Consider the following 18,022-nt stretch of genomic DNA (forward strand, 5'->3'; position numbering starts at 1 on the left):
CAAACACCAGGGGGAAGGGTCGATCACGTATGCCGTGGAAACGTTTCCATTTTATTCTAACTGCGATCGGAAGCCTAATTTATATTTTTAAAAGATCATGCTGCCCTCTCTGGGAGAATGTATGAAACATCCACTATATTCAGAAGCTAAAATGCTTGTCATAAAATAGTTACATCCCCGACTACCTCTTGTCAAGGGAGAACCTCCCAGATCCAGACGGGGGCGCTCTAGCCGCCGCGTCAGCCGAATGAACGCTCGGCACTCTTTGGTACTTTTAGAGAAGTCGGTCGCTTCCGGGCGCGGCTGCGCAGCCCAGAGCCTTCCTCTCTAGCCGCCGCCATCTCTATGGTCGCCGGGGCCCCGCCCCTCCTGGGCCGGCGGCTCGCTCCTCGGACTCTGCCCGGAGCCGACCTCGGGCCGCTGGGCTCCGGCGTCAGTCAGATCTCTGGTCATGGTGGTCCCGGGGCCTGCGCCCAGAGCTGGCGCCAGGTGAGCAGGGCGGCTGAGGAGGAGGGCCGGGGTGCGGGCGAGGGCCGGCAGCAGGAGGTCAGGGTTGTGGGGAAGGAGGGGGCTCTCCTGCCCTCCGCGCCTAGTCTGCCTCCCTTGAGCCCGCGCTCCGCTCCGGCGGCGTCTGAGCGAAAGAGGGGCCCGAAGGGGCGCCCACCCTCCCCTCGGGTCCGAGGCCGCTCTGCTCCGGCTGCTGCTCCGTCCAGTCCTAGTGGGGACTTGTGCCATCGTCTGCCCCTTAGGTGTGGGACCGTCTTCCTCGCAACTGGCTTTTTTTCTTAGAACCTCCTGTGCACAGAACTGAGTTGATGATCCTTCTCAGTTCTCGGTCCCCTGCGGACCAATGCAGAGCGCCTTTTTTATTTTGTCTTCCTCACTTCGTGCCACTTTTCAATCCCGTTTCATTCCCCTTCTCAGACACCTACTCTGTTGTATTAATAAGCATCTTTACAACTTGCATAATTTTGTGTATGCTACCTTGAAAAATAGAGTGGTTTTGAATTCCTATATATGATAATATGCTGTGATTTAAAAAAAAAAAACAACACTTTTCTCAACATTGTATTTTTGACATCATCCGTGCTTTGTAGTAATCTCATTTCCACTTCCGAGTGCTGCGCGGTGCTACCCCATGTGCATAGACCCGTCTTACTTATTCATTCCCCTAGGGATGGATACCTAGATTGTTTCTGATATTAATATTTTAACCACCACAAGCCATACTGCAATGAATAGTCTGACAGTTGTCTCCTTGGGGATATTGGTGCTTTTCTCTGGGTTATCTACCCCAGGGTTGGGTGCTAGGTCATATCTAATTTTGCTAGATTGTTCTTTGGAATGGTCACACCAGTTTATACTTTCCAACAGTGGTACATCAAGATTCCTGTTTCCCAGTATTCCCCCAAGGTTTGGTAATGTTTGGTTTTGTAATGGTTATCAGTCTGGTGGGTGTAAGGTAGTCTCCCATTGTGTTCATTTTCCTGTATTTGTCAGGCATGTGAGTTTCCCCCTTTGTGAATTGCCTGTTTATATCCTTTTCCACTTTTCTATGGATTTCCTATCTTCCTGGCTCGCAGGAATTCTTTTATGCTCTAGATCTTAATTCCTTGTTGGTCTTACACTCTGCAAATACCTCCTCCAAGTATTTTAATCTATCGCACTGTGGTGAATAAAAATATTTAATTCTAATTAAATTCATCAGTTCTCCCCTTCATAGTTTTTTTTAACGTATCTTGGGGAAGAATTTTTTTCCATTTCTTTCCTTTTATTAACTTAATATATTGAGTTACTTTTCACATTTAGATTTTCAATCGAGTTGTAGTTTTTTAAGTTTATTGTAAATGGTTGGAGGTAATGACCCAATTTTTTTTACACTATTTTCAATGAATAATTAATTAATTAAAACTAGAAAAGCTGTATAGCATAGTTAAGAGCACAAATTCTTGGAGCCAGGCTGCCTATGTTTAAACCATAAGGCTTCCACTTACCAAGTGGATGACAGGACAAGTTACTTAACCTCTTTTTGCCTCCCTCAAATTGGAGAATTTATCTCCAGTTCTTAGGGTTGTGACAGTTAAATGAATTAATACATGCAAAACTCTTAGAATTGGACTAGGACATAGTACATGCTTAGTAAGTGTTGGCAATTATTAGTATTAACATGTTCTTTCTTGTGACATAACCTCTTGTGTGCCTATGTAAACACAGGTGTTTTGTTTTGTTTTTCTGTTCCATTGGTTCTTTTGTTCTTGTATTAATACTGTGTTACTATTCCAGCCCTGTAATTTGATCTGTCATAATAACCTGATGGTTTGGGTCTCTCCCTCTTCTCTTATTCTTCACAATTGCCCTAAGCTATTAAGTTCCTCAGAGAAGTCCTGCTTTTAATTGTTGTTATATTGAATTTATAGACTACTTTTGTTAGAAATGAGGTCCTTATAATGGTGAGTCCTGCCAGCTCTATTTAGGTTTTCTTTCATATCCTACAACAGAGCTTTCCGTTTTTCCTCCAAAATGTCTTATACATTCGTTTTTAAAGTTATTTTATTTTTATTTTTTTGAGACAGAGTCTTGCCCTGTTGCCCAGGCTAGAGTGCTGTGGTGTCAGCCTATCACAGCAACCTCAAACTCCTGGGCTCAAGCAGTCCTCCTGCCTCAGCCTCCCAAGGCACGCGTTACCATGCCTGGCTAAGTTTTTCTATTTTTAGTAGAGACAGGGTCTCAGTCTTGCTCAGGTTGCTCTGGAACTTCTGACCTCAAGGGATCCTCCCACCTCAGCCTCCCAGAGTGCTAGGATTAGAGGTGTGAGCCACTGTGCCCGGCTCTTTTTTAAAGTTAATTCCTAGATATTTTATTGTTTTTCTATATATTTCTTTTATAAATGGCATCTTATTTTCTTTATATTTTCTAGTTGATTATTGCTGGTATAGATGAACACTATTAAAATTTTTTTTTAATTTTTTTAATTTTTTTTTTTTTTGAGACAGAGTCTCACTTTGTTGACTGGGCTAGAGTGCCATGGTGTCAGCCTAGCTCACAGCAACCTCAAACTCCTGGGCTCAAGCGATCTTCCTGCCTCAGCCTCCCAAGTAGCTGGGACTACAGGCATGCGCCACCATGCCCAGCTCATTTTTCTGTATATATTTTTAGCTGTCCATATAATTTCTTTCTATTTTTAGTAGAGAAGCGGTCTCACTCTTGCTCAGGCTGGTCTCGAACTCCTGAGCTCAAACGATCCACCCGCCTCAGCCTCCCAGAGTGCTAGGATTACAGGCGTGAGCCACCGCGCCCAGCCTAAAATTTGTATGTTAATCTTATATCTAGTGACATTGCTGAACCCTGTTTATTTCCAACAGCTTGTCTATTATTAGTGAAAGGGGCAAATACCTCATCTCACAATTTCCCCAGTAACAGTTAAAGATCAATCCTATGAGTTCTGTCACTAACAGGCACCCTGCTGGAGTTCTGTTTTGCACAACTACTGAAAACAGCTGAATGGACAGAAAAGAGATATAAATCTCTCTCTTTCAAAATTGTTTTTTGAGAATCTGCTTTTACAGAGTTCCTGAGTAAACAGCAGGAGAACGAGATCCAGGCCTCAACCGTATCTCGAGGGCAAAGTCACATCTTCTGTAATAATCCCTTCTCCAAGGAAAGGCAGGAAATCAAGTCTTGGACATCTTGCTGCTGCTGTTATCAGCTGACAGCCATCATTATTTTTTTTTCTTCCTCCCCCTTAAAATCAGCAAGCCATTTGGCTCAGGACTGGCATCTCCCTTCTCTTTCTTTGAGAGACCAGGCCATCTCCCTGCTCTCTACTCCCCCCCCCCACACACAAAATAAATTTTTACTTTTATATATCTTAACCTCTATGTGAGAAATCTTTCTCCACCTGCACCATGAGCACCTACTAGCCTTTCCATCCTAACAGCATCATGCTCTAATCTACTGAGCTAACCAGCCATCCGAGTTTGTCTGTTGAATTGCTTGTGTCCTGTGTAAATGATCACATCATTTGCAAATAATGACAATTTAGTCTCTTCTTTTTCAATTCTTTTTCCTCATTCCTTTTTCTTGCTTTATTGCTTTAGCTGAGACCTTAAAATCCTTGATATAATGGCATTCTGGTCTTGTTTGTGACCATAAAAAGGATGTGGCAAAGTTTATTCATTAACCATGTTTTTTGCTATGGGTTTTTGGTAAATAACCAGTTTATCAATTTAAAGAATTTCCTTTCTATCCCTAGTCTATTTCTAGCCCAGCATCTTCAGCATTCGTAAATCATTCTTTCTGCATGGCCTGTACCCTCTACAGAACAATGCGGATAAGCTTGATAACTGCTCTCCAAGGCTTACCTACCCTATTGGGTTTCTCTCTGCTTCTCCAATTCCTCTTCAGGCCTAGGTTAGATCTGCAATTTCTCCAGCGGTTCCTGCAGATACAGAAGGTTTTGTTTCCCTCTTGGTCATCACAGAATGCCTTGATGTTCCTGACCCTTCTGTGTGTGACCCTACTGGGTGAGTGAGCAAGCCCAGGCTGTAGGAGGGAGGGAAGCCCTAGTTTTGGGCCCCTTTCCTTCTCTCTCGGGTATTGATGAGGCAGGGACTGCCTCGTCCTTTTTACCCCTCATCACTGATTTCTTACTCCTCTCCCTCCTCCCAGAACAACTGGTGATCTACCAGGTTGGCTTGATCCCCAGTCAGTACTATGGGGTCCTGGGAAACAAAGACTTGGATGGGTTTAAGAAACTGACATTCCTGGCTGTCATGCTCATCGTTCTCAACTCCACGGTAAGGTCTTCCCCTCCCTGTGTCTCTCCCTCTCCAGTCTAATATGAGTGAAATGCCTGGTAGGTCTTAGCCTCCAGGAAGCAGGAACGAAGCTGTGAATGTATGTTTTTCTCCCTTTTCCAGGAACTGAAGGGATGAAAGTCAGAATGCTAGGCAGGCCATTGATCTTGCTATTGGCCCACTTGGAACCTATTCCTCCAATGTTCCAAGCTCCCAGGGCTAGGCCGTGGGGTTTTGTCTTAATTCAGCATTTATTGGAAATGATCATTGTCCCTTTGATTCCTGGAACTCTTACTTCTTGGAGCTCAGAGCACTTTGAAACTGGATTCAAAGCCAGGTGCAGTTGTGCAAGCCTGTAGTCTCAGCTACTCAGGAGGCTAAGACAGGAGAATCGCTTGAGCCCAGGAGTTTAAGTCCAGCCTGAGCAACATAGCAAGATCCCATCTCTTAAAACAAACAAACAAACAAAAACTGGGGTCAGCAGCCAGAACTGCTGTTCACCTTCCGGGGCGAGCTGAGGCTGTGACTCTGCCTGGCACCATGTCATACCTCCCAGCCTTTGCAACTGCTGCCTTTTTGCAGAATGGCCTTCCTCCCAGCTCTTGTTCAACACACTAAGGACTGCTCATTTTTCAAGATGTCTCCATAGTCACCTCTTTCAGGTCCTCCTCAGCTCTCTCCTTCATGTTTTCTCCACCAAACTCTGCCCTTTCTCTATACTTACTAATTCCTTGAGTTTACCTCTGCTGTGACACTCCTCACACCCTTGTAATTGTTTCGTGGCTAGAGTGTGTGTGAGCTCATTGTTTCTGTAGTGCTTAGCACATAGGTGCTCGGGAACTGGTAAATGATGAGAGTCAGGGCTTTGCCAGAACTCAAGCCTGACGCTGTCAAGCTGTGCTGCCTGTTTTCTAGGGGAAGCCACTTCCTGTCATACCGTGGCCACTTTTGTTGGATCTTCAGTCAGTAAACACCTGTGTATCAGAACCCAGTTCCAAGCTTAGGGGACAGCGGAGTAAGAACAAAGGGAATAGCCAGCATGATCTCCAATCTCCAGAAGCTCATGTAGAAACAGAAAGCAGCTTGAGGGGCTTGCCTGGATACGCCCTCTAATGTTTGGTGAAGGAATGAATACATGAATGAATAAGGAAGGAAGAGGGAAAAGTCCCATGAGTTGACACGTTAAATAAGAAAAGTGCTGATATGACTCAAGGGACATCATTTTTAAAAAACTGAAAGTGCTGAGTGGACAGAGAGTGATCAGAGTCAGAGTGGGCCGGGCTGGTCAGCAGAGCTTTGAGCTGGTCTGCCAGCCCTGGGCTGTGAGCCAAGACCTGCAGGAAGCCATCTCCTCCCTTCCCCTTGCCTCTCCTCTGCACAGCTGAAGAGCTTTGACCAGTTCACCTGCAACCTGCTGTATGTGAGCTGGAGGAAGGACCTCACCGAGCATCTCCACCGCCTCTACTTCCGGGGCCGCGTGTACTACACCCTCAACGTGCTGCAGGATGACATCGATAACCCGTAGGTGCCCCCTCTTAGTCCTCGCTGCCCTCTGCATGGTCCCTTGCATCTGGCTTAGCCTTGGAGAGTCCTGGCAGCAGACCCTATGGAGATCATCTAATGGTCGGTTCCAGATGTCACTGCCCGGAGCTGCGGGGAGGGTGCTCAGCAGAGGACCCCTGGACTAGCTGGCAGGGCTGAGAATAGGGAGCTAAAAAGAAGAGGCCTGCCAGGTGCAGTGGCATGCACCTGTAGTCCCAGCACCTCAGGAGGCTGAGGCAAGAGGATCACGTGAGCACAGGAGTAATGCAATATGATCATATCTGTGAATAGCCACTGTATTCCAGCCTGGGCAACATAGCAAGACCCTATCTCTTAAAAAAAAAAAAAAAAAAAAAGAGGCCAAGAGCAGCTCCCTGCCTTTTGTCCATTTCACATTTCATATCCTGGGCTTCCACATAAGGTAGCCTCTAGTGTCCTTGCTAGAAAACCAACTCTTAGATTTTCAGCAGTAAAAAAATTAGTGCTATCTGGGACTTACTCTAGGGTTTAAGTCCTCCTTCTATCCCCTCCCAGCTTATGGCTCTAAATTCACTAAGCCCCAGGTTCCGCTTCTATAAAATGAGGATGATAATAGTTCCAGTCTCAAAGGATGTAGTGAGGATGAGATGATGTCATCCATGGAGCACACGTGTACAGTGCCTGGCGCAGCAAGTGTTCCAATGTAAGTTAGCGATTGTTTTACAGGTGAGGAAACAGGCCCAGAGATTGCAGGTGACTTGCCCAAGGTCATGTCTCCTTGGGACTAGGAGTCAGTGTGGCCCTGGTGGTGAGATGGGACATATGGGGTCTTTCCTTCACACTCATCCCCTCCCTACTCACCACCCTCCCAGCAGGCACTTTGCTGCCGAGGTGACCTTTCCTAGCTCAAGCTGAGCTTCACAGCAGAGATTCTTGGTAGGCTGCTGCTGCTGCTGCTGCTGCTGCTGCTGCTGCTGCTGCTGCTGCTTAACTTCTAGGCCTCTTCCTGGTGGCTCAGCCCATGTGACGCTTTCACAGCCAGGTCGCTAACATGGGACCAGGGCCAGGCTCATGTAGGAGGAGTTGGGGAGGATTGAGATAAAGGGGCCAGTTTTCCTGACCATGCAAGAAAGCAGCTCAGCTACCCTCAAGTTTTTCTCTGGCTCTGCCCAGAGCTGCCTTAGGTCCCTGGGTGTTGGACCTCTCAGTTCCCACTTTTTCTGAGGGGTGAACTGAGGTTCCCTAAGGTGTAACTCTCTAGAACCCTGCTTAATGGACCTCAGGGTTTAGTTGCCTGTAGGAAACCAGCTTGTCTGCATCCATCTTCCCACGGGGCCATAGCTGGCAGCACTGAGAGGCAAGGTCGGGAGAAGGGGTCAGGTGGAGCTGCCTTGGCGCTCTCCACCCTTCGAGCCCTGCTTCTCTGTGTCATTGGCTCCAGGGACCAACGCATCAGCCAGGATGTGGAGCGATTCTGCCAGCAGCTGAGCAGCATGGCCAGCAAGCTGATCATCTCCCCCTTCACCCTGGTCTACTACACTTACCAGTGCTTCCAGAGGTGAGGTCTCCTCTTCCCAGGGTCCCTCTGCCTCCCTGGCCTGGTGTGTCCCCAGAGGTCCCTTAGTCAGCTCTCCCAGGCTGGGTCCGGGAGGGGCTTGGCTTCCTCCTGCCCCCTCACCGTGGGGAGTCTCCCTATCTCGTGTGCTCAGGCTCCTGCCCTCTGCTTGGCCCTGTGCACTGCAGTGTCACAGGGATGCTGGTGCTCCAACAGCTCACACCAGGTACCAGATGCCCCCTCGCAGGAGCAGAGGGCTGCGTGGGGCTGCCACGCTGGTCAGGGCCTACCCGAGAGGGGGTAGGAGTCGGGACGGAGGCCCGTGGGGATAGTGACCCCTGCTCCCTCTCCCTGCCTCTCTGCCTTGCAGCACAGGCTGGCTCGGGCCCGTGAGCATCTTCGGGTATTTCCTCCTGGGAACCGTGGTGAACAAAACCTTGATGGGGCCCATTGTGGCAAAGCTGGTGCAGCAGGAGAAGCTGGAGGGGGATTTTAGGTGTGTCTGCCTTGCTTGAGGCTTCTGGGCTGGGTTGAGGGATGGGATCTGCAGTAAGACTGCCTAAGTTCGAATCCCGGCTGGGCCAATTACCAGCTGTGGGATATAGGGCGAGGACTTTAACCTCTCTAAGCTTCAGTTTTCTTATTCTAAAGTGGGAGTGGTACTGTTGTCTACTGAGAGAATTATGAGGTTGAACGAGATCACCCATGAGAATGGCTGCAGACAGTGTCTGGTTGGTCATCATTGTCATCCCTTGGCCTTCTCACATGCTCTGGTCTAACCACCCTGTCTCCGGGCAGTTGGGGCCTGGCAAGATCCAGCCCCTACTCTGAGCTTCCTGGCCCCCCACTTCGGGCCGGGGCCTGGGAGGAGGAGGTGTGTGGGCAGGAATGTACCTGACCTCTCTGCCCTGTCCCTGCAGAGCTGCTGCCGGCCTCACCCAGGCCCTGGGGTTTCCTACCTCTATGACAGTCCAGGGAGAGGTCACGAGGCAGCCATGGTTAGAGGTGGAGCTGGGCTCCCCTCTGGGGGCTCTTCTTGATCCAGGGCTCTGACTGAAGGGGGCTGGTACTCCCCGTTGTCAGCACACGTTTCCCTTTGGCCTGCCCAGGTTCAAGCACATGCAGATTCGGGTGAACGCTGAGCCTGCTGCTTTCTACAGGTGAGTCTGGAGGGGGCAGTTCCGCTCTGCCCTGCCAGAGCTGAGAGGAAGAGGAAGGACGAATTTATAACCCTCCCACCACCACCGAGCTCAGGGGCCGTGTGGTCGCACTTGGCTATGACCCCCTCCCTGTACCTCCCACTGTCATTGTCTACGTCATCCTCAGGTCCAGGTGGTTCCTCACAGCTTTAGTCTTAGTGGCCTAGCCTGGGGCCTGGAGCTGTCAGGGAGTAAAATGAGTGAATGCTTCATCATCTTGCCGACACTACAAGGCATCGCCTCTGCCTCTGTTTTCCTGTCTGTAAAATGGCTTTCTTGGCCGGGCGCGGTGGCTCGTGCCTGTAATCCTAGTACTCTGGAAGGTCAAAGCAGGAGGATCGCTGGAGGTCAGGAGTTTGAGACCGGCCTGAGCAAGAGCGAGACCCTGTCTCTACTAAAAAATAGAAAGAAATTAACTGGACAACTAAAAATATATAGAAAAAATTAGCCAGGCATGGTGGTACATGCCTGTAGTCCCAGCTACTTGGGAGGCTGAGGCAGGAGGATCACTTGAGCCCAGGAGCTTGAGGCTGCTGTGAGCTAGGCTGACACCATGGCACTCTAGCCCTGGGCAACAGAGCGAGACTCTGTCTCAAAAAAAAAAAAAAAAGAAATGGCTTTCTTGCTAGTGTATGACGTCCAGGGCTGATCCCGTGTCTGAAGCCTGAGAGGGAATGGGGGCCTCTCAGTATCAGGAGATCTGCTTCCCACAAACACTATCCTGTCCGTGCCTGGTGTCTGGTCTCCTGACTGCAGTGTTGTGAAATCCCATCCCTTCCCTCTGGGGCCAGGGCAGGTCCCTGCGCTCTGCCTTGTGCGATTGGATTGGTAGCGCGGGCCGCAGAGAGTCCTGTTTAAGAAGCGGATGTTGCTCCTTGGATCACCTGTACTTGGGGTGGATCTAATAGCCCCGGGACCCTTGCTCTCTGCCGGTCTCTGCTACAGTTTGCAGTCTCCACCACTCGGGGGCAGCAAGAACACGAGAAAGCTGCGCTGGGGCTGGGTTGTGGGTGGGTGGGGCCGGCGTGTGGCAACAAGGTTGCTTTTGGATTCTTTGGCCTGGCGTCGCGAAGCTCTGCGCTCTGGGGAAGGCAGGTTGGTTATTATAGATGGGTTCTGTGGCCTCTCTGTGCAGAATCTGAAATGTCCCCTCGCTCCTCTTGCCACCATTTCTGCCTGGGGAATTTCTGCCTATCGTTGAAACTCCAGGTCACCTCCTCTGGGAGCTTTCCCAGACCCTGTTAGTGGTCAAGGCTGTTTGTTGCCCTTGCCCTGAGGATGCATTTAACACTCCGTCTTCCAGGTGAAGGATGCAGTGTGCTTGCCTGCTTTCTGCACTGGGAGCTCCTCAGGGACAGGGATTATTTTATCCACCTCTTTATGTCACTAGCTAATTAGCGAGGAACCTGGCACCTAGGGGCTGCCCTGTGTATTTGTTTGATAATAGCAGCTCTTTACGAGGGCCTATCGTTTCTGGCACTTTATATTCAGAAACTCTTAATTCTCCTGTGATTACATAGGTATTATTAGCTCCATTTTACAGATGAAAAAACTGAGGCTCAGAGGCTTAAGTAAGCTGCCTGTGTCACCTCGCTAATAACTGGCCAGAGCCAGGATTTGAACCAGGCCTGTCCAAGTCTAGAGTTCATGTTCTTTTGACAGACAATACCACAGGGGATGACTAAAGCAAGGTGTGGCTGCTAGTGGCAGACAGAGTCTGAGGCCCAGATCACGTGGGTGGGCTTGGTCCCTAAAGAAGAGTGTGATGAGGGGTGGGGTCCCCCAGTCTGGCTGACCCTCTCCAGGCCCTGTGGACATCCCAGCCTTTCTTGTCAGAGCTGGGCACGTGGAGCACATGAGGACAGACCGCAGGCTGCAGAGACTCCTTCAGACCCAGAGAGAGCTGATGTCCAAGGAGCTCTGGCTGTACAGTAGGCAGGGGGCCCGGGAGGGGGGACCCATGGGGTCGGAATGGTTCACTTCCCTTCCCACACCTCTCTGCTTTGTGCCCGCACTGATGAATGGGGTCTGATGAAGGAATCAAGCAGGGGAGCTGTTGCCTCTCTCTTGAGTGTCCCCAGGAGAATGAGGGTCAGGGAGAGCATGGCCCTGCTTGGCTTCCTGCTCTCCACCCTGGGGGTGGCGTCCCGGGCAGAGCACGTGAACAGTTCCTGGGTCTCTTACGCAGTCTGTCTCCTACAGTCGGTGTCAACACCTTTGACTATCTGGGCAGTATCCTGAGTTACATTGTCATTGCGATCCCCATTTTCAGTGGGGTCTATGGAGACCTGAGTCCCACAGAGCTTAGCACCCTGGTCAGCAAGGTGAGAATCCCTCCTAGTGAGCCCTCATGCGGTGCCCTCCCTGCTCTGGCCCAGCTCCCGGGGCCCCAAAGCCGAGGCCCGTGTGACCGCTGTCCGTCCCGTGCAGAATGCCTTCGTGAGCATCTACCTCATCAGCTGCTTCAGCCGGCTCATCGACCTCTCCACCACGCTCTCGGACGTGGCTGGGTACACGCACAGGTGAGGCTGTGTCCCGCCTCTCTGGCTCCTGAGCTAGGTGCGTGCCGCTGGAAGGAGCAGCTGAATAAATTAACCGGGGGGAGAGAAACTCACCACATACTAGTGGGCGTGCGATAGAAAAAGGAGTTTTGTCTTTACCTGGGTCCCCCAGACCTTGCCTCAGGTTTTCACATCTCACCCAGGATTGGGGAGCTTCAGGAGACCCTGCTGGACATGTCCTTGAAGTCACAGGACTGTGAGACCCTGGGCGAGAGCGAGTGGTGCTCAGACAAGTGAGTAGTGGGCTGGCAGGGGAGAGAGTGGTGGCTGAGGGTGCGGGCTCTGGAATCGCCCTGCCCCTTCCCAGCGGGGTGGTGGAGTTGGGAGGAGTAAAGGGAAGACACCCGCCACCCTCCACCCCCACACATTACGAGTGTTCACACTCACGTTGCTGTTGTGGCATTTACATCATCCCCCCCACCGATGGAAGTGAGGTACACACCTGCCTGGGCCCAGATAACAAAACCAAAATCTGAACAGTGTCTCTCCTCTTCCTTTCCTTCCTCCTCCCACCGAGCCCTGCCGCCGCCCCTTTCCTCTGTTCCCCGAGTCTCTCTCAGACCCAGCTGTGTCTTCATTCAGCTATCTTCAGAGCTATGGCTCTGTAATGTTTCTGGCCTTCCTGTGCATTCAGGATTTGTTTCATTTCACTTTTCTTAGGCAAATTACTTACTTCATTATTCTATGTCTCAGTTTCTTCATCTCTAGACAGGAGGTATTAATGGGACCTTCCACTTAGGGAATTAGATACCATAGTCCGGGGACAGTGCTTGGATGGTGATGCGGAGGAAGCTTTCAGAATGGAGTCAGTCTGAATCCAGGGCCTACGCTCAGCTCTCTCTTCTTAGGAACTGATGTCTTAACCGTTGTTGCCCCTGTGCAAAACTCAGGCTCCCTGCACTGGTGAGCCCAGAGGCCGGGGTGAGGGTGTTGGAGTTGCTGTGCTGTGGGGGAGACAGGCATCTGTGGACAGCAGGAAACTCACACTGTTTGTTATTAACCACCTCCATGCTTATTAGTAGTACTTTATTCATGCTATGATGCCATGGAAACCCACCAACATTAGAATTGGGCACATGCAGCTCTGTGACCTGGGCAATTCCTTAGCCCCCTGACTCTTGGTTTCCAGGTGAGGATAATCTTTCACTTCGTGGGTGTTAAGACTGATTAAGATCAGTCACATATGGGGCTGGGTACAGAGTAGATGCCCCATCCCCACCCCATGGTAATGTGCTCAGGCTGCCAGGGCAAGATACCATAGGCCAGTTGGCTTAAAGAACAGGAATTTCTTTTCTCACAGTTCTGGAGGCTAGAAGTCCAAGATCAAGTTGTTAACAGGGTTGGTTTCTCCTGAGGCCTCTCCCTTGGCTTGCAGACAGCTGCTTTCTTGCTGTGCCCTCCCATGGCCTTTTCTCTGTGTCACCCCTGGGGTCTCCCTCTTCTTAAAAGGGCATCAATCATATTGGCTTAGGGTCCGATATATCTTAACAGCCTTGTTTAACATCATCATCTCCTCTTTAAAGATCCCATCTCCAAATGCAGTGACGTTCTGAGGTACTGAGAGTTGGGACTTGAACGTGTGAATTTGGGGGGACACAATTCAGCCCATAACAACCCCTGATCCAGAGGTGATGCCTCTGAGGGGAAGTACCTCCCCCATGACAGTACTGACGCTGCTGCCTTCCCACACCCCCCTCCTCCCCGACCCAGGGCCCCGGGGTGGCCGGCAGCACAGCCAGCAGACACAGCTTTCCTCCTTGAGCGGGTCTCCATCTCGACCCCCTCCTCCGACAAGCCCCTAATCAAGGATCTGAGCCTGAAGATCTCCGAGGGGCAGAGCCTGCTCATCACGGGCAACACGGGCACCGGCAAGACCTCCTTGCTGCGGGTCCTGGGCGGCCTGTGGGCGAGCACAGGGGGTGAGAGCCGGGCCTCCCTGCCTCTGGCCCAGCCTGGGCCTGGGAGGGTGGTAGAATCCAGCCTCATGTGTTGGGGAGAGAGGGTGAGAGGCAGAGGGAAGAGAAGCAGTTACCTTCTCTGGGAGCTCAAAGCGGACGTCTCTGTGGGCTCTGCAGGCTCGGTGCAGATGCTCACGGACTTTGGGCCCCACGGGGTGCTGTTCCTGCCACAGAAGCCGTTCTTCACTGACGGGACCCTTCGGGAGCAGGTCAGCCTGGCGCGGGGGGCCCGCTTCTCCCTTCTCTCACCCCCACCCACTCACACCTGGGACCTCTGGCAGTGTGACAGTCTCAGGCCCTGGGGATTTACGGGGCTGAAGGGGGGGTGGTACAGCGGCCGTGTGTGGGAGCTCCCTGGCTCTGAGAACATTCCACTCAGCGTCCGTGGGTGGAGCCCATGTGCTCGGAGCCGCTCCGGAGGCAGGTCCGGCGAGGGTGGGGGCGGCGCAGGCTGCATCACACGTGTTTGTTGAGCACTGAGGTTGGATTGTGACACCCCTGCCCTCAGGATGCCACAGACTCTACCCACACACACTTCTGGAGGTCACAGTGAGCCTGCCCCGCTGTGCGTGGGCCTGATTCTCTCCCACTGGCCCCAGGCGTTGCCTTGTCTCCCGGGGCGGAGAGGAGCCTGGCGGCCCCCGTGGTATCTGAGGGAGGCAGGCTGTGTGCAGCTCCATCTCGTGCCGGCCCTCCTAGGCCTTTGTGGCTTTTGTTTTATCAGGTGATATATCCCCTGAAGGAGATCTACCCGGACTCAGGTGAGCTGGGCCTCTTTGGGTCATGTCCTCTCCTCCCATCTCAGTTGCCCCAGCTCTGCCTGCCCGTGGCCGCCTCACCCATGCCCTTTGGGAGAGGCCCCGGCAGGTTTCAGGGGGGGTCTCCCCCTCCTCCTCTGACTGTCTGCTACTTAGGGCTCTGTACCCCGACCTCATCTCCTTGTATCTTCTCCGCCTTGAGGGTGTCCTTCCTCATGGAGGCAAGGGAAGTGATCGCTTCCTTCACCTTCCTTTATCAAGTACTGTGACCTGTCACTTAGCCCAGCGTTCTGGGCCCCCACCCCTGCCATGATGTGCCCCGTGTGTTCTGGCAGCCAGAGCTGACTGGTTGAAGCCTTCTCTATTTTGCAGGTTCTACAGATGATGAGAGGATCATGAGGTTCTTGGAACTGGCAGGCCTGGTAAGTAGGGACAGGGACCCCGAGGACCCAAGCCCACCTGGGAGCACCAGCCACAGGTGGCCCTGCTGTCTCTGATCCCAGGACTGGAAGTCTGAGCCTGGGGTGGGGAGTGGGCGTATAAATTGACAGCTGGAGCTGTTGTCCAGGTGTGGGCGATAAGGGGGTGTGCTCTCTTTACAGAATTTTGAAACAATAATAAAGCTGTCAGTCTGCTTTTTATTGTCACCATGTGCCAGCACGTCTGAGCAGTGTCGCTGATAGAATATTCCTCTGTCTGGGGCACGTTATTCCCACATCCCCCACCTTGGTTTGCCAGTGGGGTGTATATTTGTCCCAGAGGCCTGTGTGTGTGTGGTGGGGACTGAGGGAGGTTCCCCAGGGTGGCAGGAAGCAGGGATGGGCCCTTTCACCAGCATTGTGCCCTCCGGGTCTGTTACAGTCCAGCTTGGTGGCAAGGACAGACGGTCTGGACCAGCAGGTCGATTGGAACTGGTAAGGATAGGGGTCAGGTGCTCCAGAGCCAGGTCCCCCATGAAGACAGCGGGTTCCAGGGGCCCTGCCAAAGGTGGGACAGTTCCTAACCCAAGGTCCCGGCATTTGGCTGGTCCATCAGGCGCAAGTTTTATGCCCTGGGGAGCAGAGTTTTGCCTCACCTGGGCGCTGTGGCTGTGGTTGAAAGGGGAGAGGCTTCTGTCTGTCCTGGGGCCCATCTCTGTGCAGAGAGAACCTCTTCCTGCCCAGACCCATTCTAGACAAAAGCCAAGCTATATCCTCCTTCCTCCCTCGCTCAGCTCTCGCTCCCTTTCCTCAGGTATGATGTCCTGTCCCCAGGGGAGATGCAGCGGCTCTCTTTTGCCAGGCTCTTCTACCTGCAGCCGAAGTACGCAGGTGAGGTCCCCCCCATTGACTCACATGCCAAGCGCCGCGTGTGCTCGCAGGTGTAGCAGTGTATGTTCGCATGCAGGCAGGCTCACCTGTGCATGGCTGGGCATTCTGTGCCCCTCCTGGAAAGGACAAAAGGGCCCTGCCCATGACGAGCAGTGCTTGGCATCGCCGGGGCAGCTCTAGCTACGTCGTACTGCCGACCCATAGCTTTGTGCCAGGGGCCGGCCTTGAGAGGGGTGTGATTTACGGCCCTCAGGCTCTGCCGTCTTGTGAGCAGGCACACCCACACCACAGCCCCCGAGCTGCGCCTGTTAGAGGGTGGGAGATGCAGACTTTTCCAAAGGCTGACATTATTGGGGGACCTGAGATTCCCCGGATTGAGCAGTCCCAGGGAGTGGCTGGGGCTTCTCTTTAGGGAACTGAGAGGTTTCTTCTGGCTGCTCACAGGAATATTCACAAGGGAGCCTGGGCCTCGGCTCCTTTGGCCCGTCTTCTCGCTGAGGTGGGCTCCTGGAAGCAGAGCAGCTTTCAGCCTCTCCCGGGTCCCACCTGGGGGTGAGCGTGGGTCGGAGGAGAAGCAGAGGGGTGCAGGGAGCAGGACTTTGATGTCTTCCTGCCGTGTTCTGCCCGCAGTGCTCGATGAAGCCACCAGTGCCCTGACAGAGGAGGTGGAGAGCGAGCTGTACCGCATCGGCCAGCAGCTGGGGATGACATTCATCAGTGTGGGACATCGGCACAGCCTTGAGAAGGTACCGTGTGCTCAAGGATGGCCTAAGGAGGAGGAAGAACCCAAAGGCTGGGCCCAGAGGTCCCTCAAAATGGGGAGCAAGGGTGGCACAGAGAACAGGATGGCCTCCTGCTCTGCTGGCCAGGGCAGCCTGATCTCTTATGGTGGGGTCTCTTATAGTTTCATTCCTGGGTTCTGAAACTCTACGGAGGAGGAAGATGGGAATTGACCAGAATCAAAACGGAATGAAGCCAAGGACGTGCACGGCCACTGGAAGGAGAGCCGCGCTCCAGGCACGTCGGCAGTCCCCAGGCGAGACCAGGAGGACTGCTGGGGAAGGAACAAGCCCAGGTTGGCCACGCAGGGCCTGTGCAGGACTGGCCGCGGTGGGCTCAGCCCAGGTGTGGGCCTCCATGGGGGACACTGAGCCTCCCCAGGGCTCCTCCTGCCACCTCAGCCAGAGCCTCCATGTACTTCAAGTGCTGATCACTTAAAAATTACTTGGATCGTGTTTGCCAAAGAGAAATCTGAAAGTGTGAGATCTGTAAGAAATGAAGGGTCAGGGCGGAAAGGGTACTGGACTTGGAGACAAGAGATCCAGAAATCTTTTACTATTAAATTAGTTAAATTTTGCAATAATACATTTTTAACTTTAATTAACTAACCATTTAAATTGTATCACTTTCTAAAAAGAAAAGTTAAACATTAAAAAAATTTGGCGGGGAAGACAGGATGGGCAAAAACCTACCTAACGGGTACAGTGAACGCTATCTGGGTGGTGGGCATACTTATAACCCTGACTCAGCATAACAAAAGGGATCCATATAATCCAAAACATTTGCACCCCTGTAATATTTTGAAATAATAAAAAGAAATTTTTTTTTGCCTTTTTCTCAGTCTTCTGTATTATGGAATGATCTTTTTATTGGATCTCCAGCCTTGTATTTGAGTGCTTGGAGGGAAGGGGCAGCACCTTCCTGTGCTGGAATCTTCTGCCCCTGGTTTTTCACTTCCCGCCCCATCTCCTCTGCATTTGTCAGTGTCGTGCAGTTAGTACTTGAGCCACAAACCTCGAGGACCCTTCTGTCTGTCTTAACCCACAATGGAAATAAATCTCTTTCCCCTTACCAGCTTAAATACGGTTGGAATTTTTAAAAAATAATCTATATTAGGGAACAACAACAAATTAAACAGACAAAACCCAGAAAGCACAAAGCACGAGGGGAAAGTTATCGTGCCCAAACTCCTTACTCTAGAGCAACGTTCCCCAAAGTGCGCTTGTCTACATAGCACCTTCATGATTTTCGCCGGGTTTCTCTACTTATACTGTTACTCAATAGTCTTAAAAAACCAACTCACCAGCTGCAGCGCCAGTCCCCCGGCTCCGGCTGCAGGCCCGGCGCCCCTACCCGGCTCGCGCGCCCGGCCCCTCTCCCCCAGACCCCCGCCACGTGGGCCCGCGACACTTACGAGTCTCCGTCCTCGGTGAGCTGCTGCTTCCAGGGCTCGGCGCCGCGCGGCACCTCCTGCGGCTCCAGGCAGATCTCCCGGAGCTCCTTCACCATCTGCTCGTATTCCTCATCCTTCATGGAGTCCAGGCCGCTGTCGTGGCTGTCGTCCAGCAGCCGCTCCTTCTTCAG

The 18,022-nt window shown here is 52.0% G+C and overlaps 1 protein-coding gene across 4 annotated transcripts; it reads left to right on the forward strand.

Moving 5' to 3' along the window:
- Positions 1-342: 342 nt before the first annotated feature.
- ABCD4 (ATP binding cassette subfamily D member 4) lies at positions 343-17,273 on the forward strand. Of its 4 annotated transcripts, XM_045563986.1 has the most exons (19): positions 365-489; positions 4,405-4,523; positions 4,669-4,796; positions 6,178-6,317; positions 7,759-7,875; positions 8,243-8,368; positions 8,982-9,032; positions 10,908-11,002; positions 11,274-11,395; positions 11,502-11,593; positions 11,776-11,865; positions 13,343-13,551; positions 13,708-13,799; positions 14,315-14,351; positions 14,721-14,770; positions 15,210-15,262; positions 15,582-15,658; positions 16,289-16,404; positions 16,563-17,273. In XM_045563986.1, exons 1-19 carry the CDS (start codon positions 452-454, stop codon positions 16,629-16,631), a joined length of 1,821 nt encoding a protein of 606 aa, XP_045419942.1. In that variant the 5' UTR covers positions 365-451; the 3' UTR covers positions 16,632-17,273. The 4 variants fall into 4 exon arrangements, with proteins under 4 accessions (XP_045419944.1, XP_045419942.1, XP_045419943.1 ...); XM_045563987.1 differs by lacking the exon at positions 8,243-8,368; XM_045563988.1 differs by lacking the exons at positions 4,405-4,523; positions 4,669-4,796 and having other exon boundaries at positions 343-489.
- Positions 17,274-18,022: the final 749 nt, after the last annotated feature.

The sequence above is a fragment of the Lemur catta genome, chromosome 1 (assembly GCF_020740605.2).
Source record: "Lemur catta isolate mLemCat1 chromosome 1, mLemCat1.pri, whole genome shotgun sequence".
NCBI classification, from domain to species: Eukaryota; Metazoa; Chordata; class Mammalia; order Primates; family Lemuridae; genus Lemur; species Lemur catta.